The sequence below is a fragment of the Corvus brachyrhynchos genome, unplaced genomic scaffold, assembly GCF_000691975.1.
Source record: "Corvus brachyrhynchos isolate BGI_N302 unplaced genomic scaffold, ASM69197v1 scaffold130, whole genome shotgun sequence".
In the NCBI taxonomy this organism is placed as follows: Eukaryota; Metazoa; Chordata; class Aves; order Passeriformes; family Corvidae; genus Corvus; species Corvus brachyrhynchos.
Window position 1 is genome coordinate 1,138,015 of NW_008236193.1, and position 600 is coordinate 1,138,614.

Here is a 600-nt window from a genome sequence, read left to right on the forward strand (position 1 = left end):
CCCGCTGTGCCACACTGAGCAGGGCCCCCACACCCTGTCCATGGCGAGGGCACCTGCACGAGTAAGAGGGAGCCCATGACTCCTTGACCTCCTCCCCTCTCATAGGTGCCTGGAGCCACATCCCCAGAGCTGCTGATCAACACGGCCACCCTGGCAGGCCAGCCCGAGTGGTACATCTGCCGGGTGAACTGCGGGGCCACCTTCACCTTCTCCAGGTGGGCTCACGTCCAGGTGGAGAAGAGCAGCAGCCCCAGCTCAGGTGGGTCTCGAGATCTGTGTCCCTGGGCTGGCTGCCATGGGGCACCACTTGCCCCACTGGGATTGGGACATCTCCTGCAGGGCACCTCTCACCCCATCAGGACAGTGGTGGGTCCTGAGTGGTATCATTTGCCATGTAATGCCCTGGCTCAGCTGCGAAGGTCTCTGGGCTTGCTGGTGTGATGGTGCCCACAGAGGAGCCACATGCCCCGTGTCCTCCTCACGCTTGCTGCCTCATGCCAGCCATGGGTGCCAGGACCTGTGGGGGAAGAACCTGGGGCCTGGCGCAGCTCTGCAGAGGGCTGCCCTGGCTGGGGGGCCACTTTGCCAACCTGGCCCTCT

At 64.5% G+C, this 600-nt stretch overlaps 1 protein-coding gene across 1 annotated transcript in view; it reads left to right on the plus strand.

The window, feature by feature from the left end:
- Positions 1-600, plus strand: part of LOC103620905 (mucosa-associated lymphoid tissue lymphoma translocation protein 1) — a 7,376-nt gene that overhangs the window by 2,333 nt on the left and 4,443 nt on the right. The window contains exon 5 of the mRNA XM_017739042.1: positions 106-363. Coding sequence (XP_017594531.1) covers positions 106-363 — 258 coding nt within the window. The remainder of the gene's footprint in view (positions 1-105; positions 364-600) is intronic.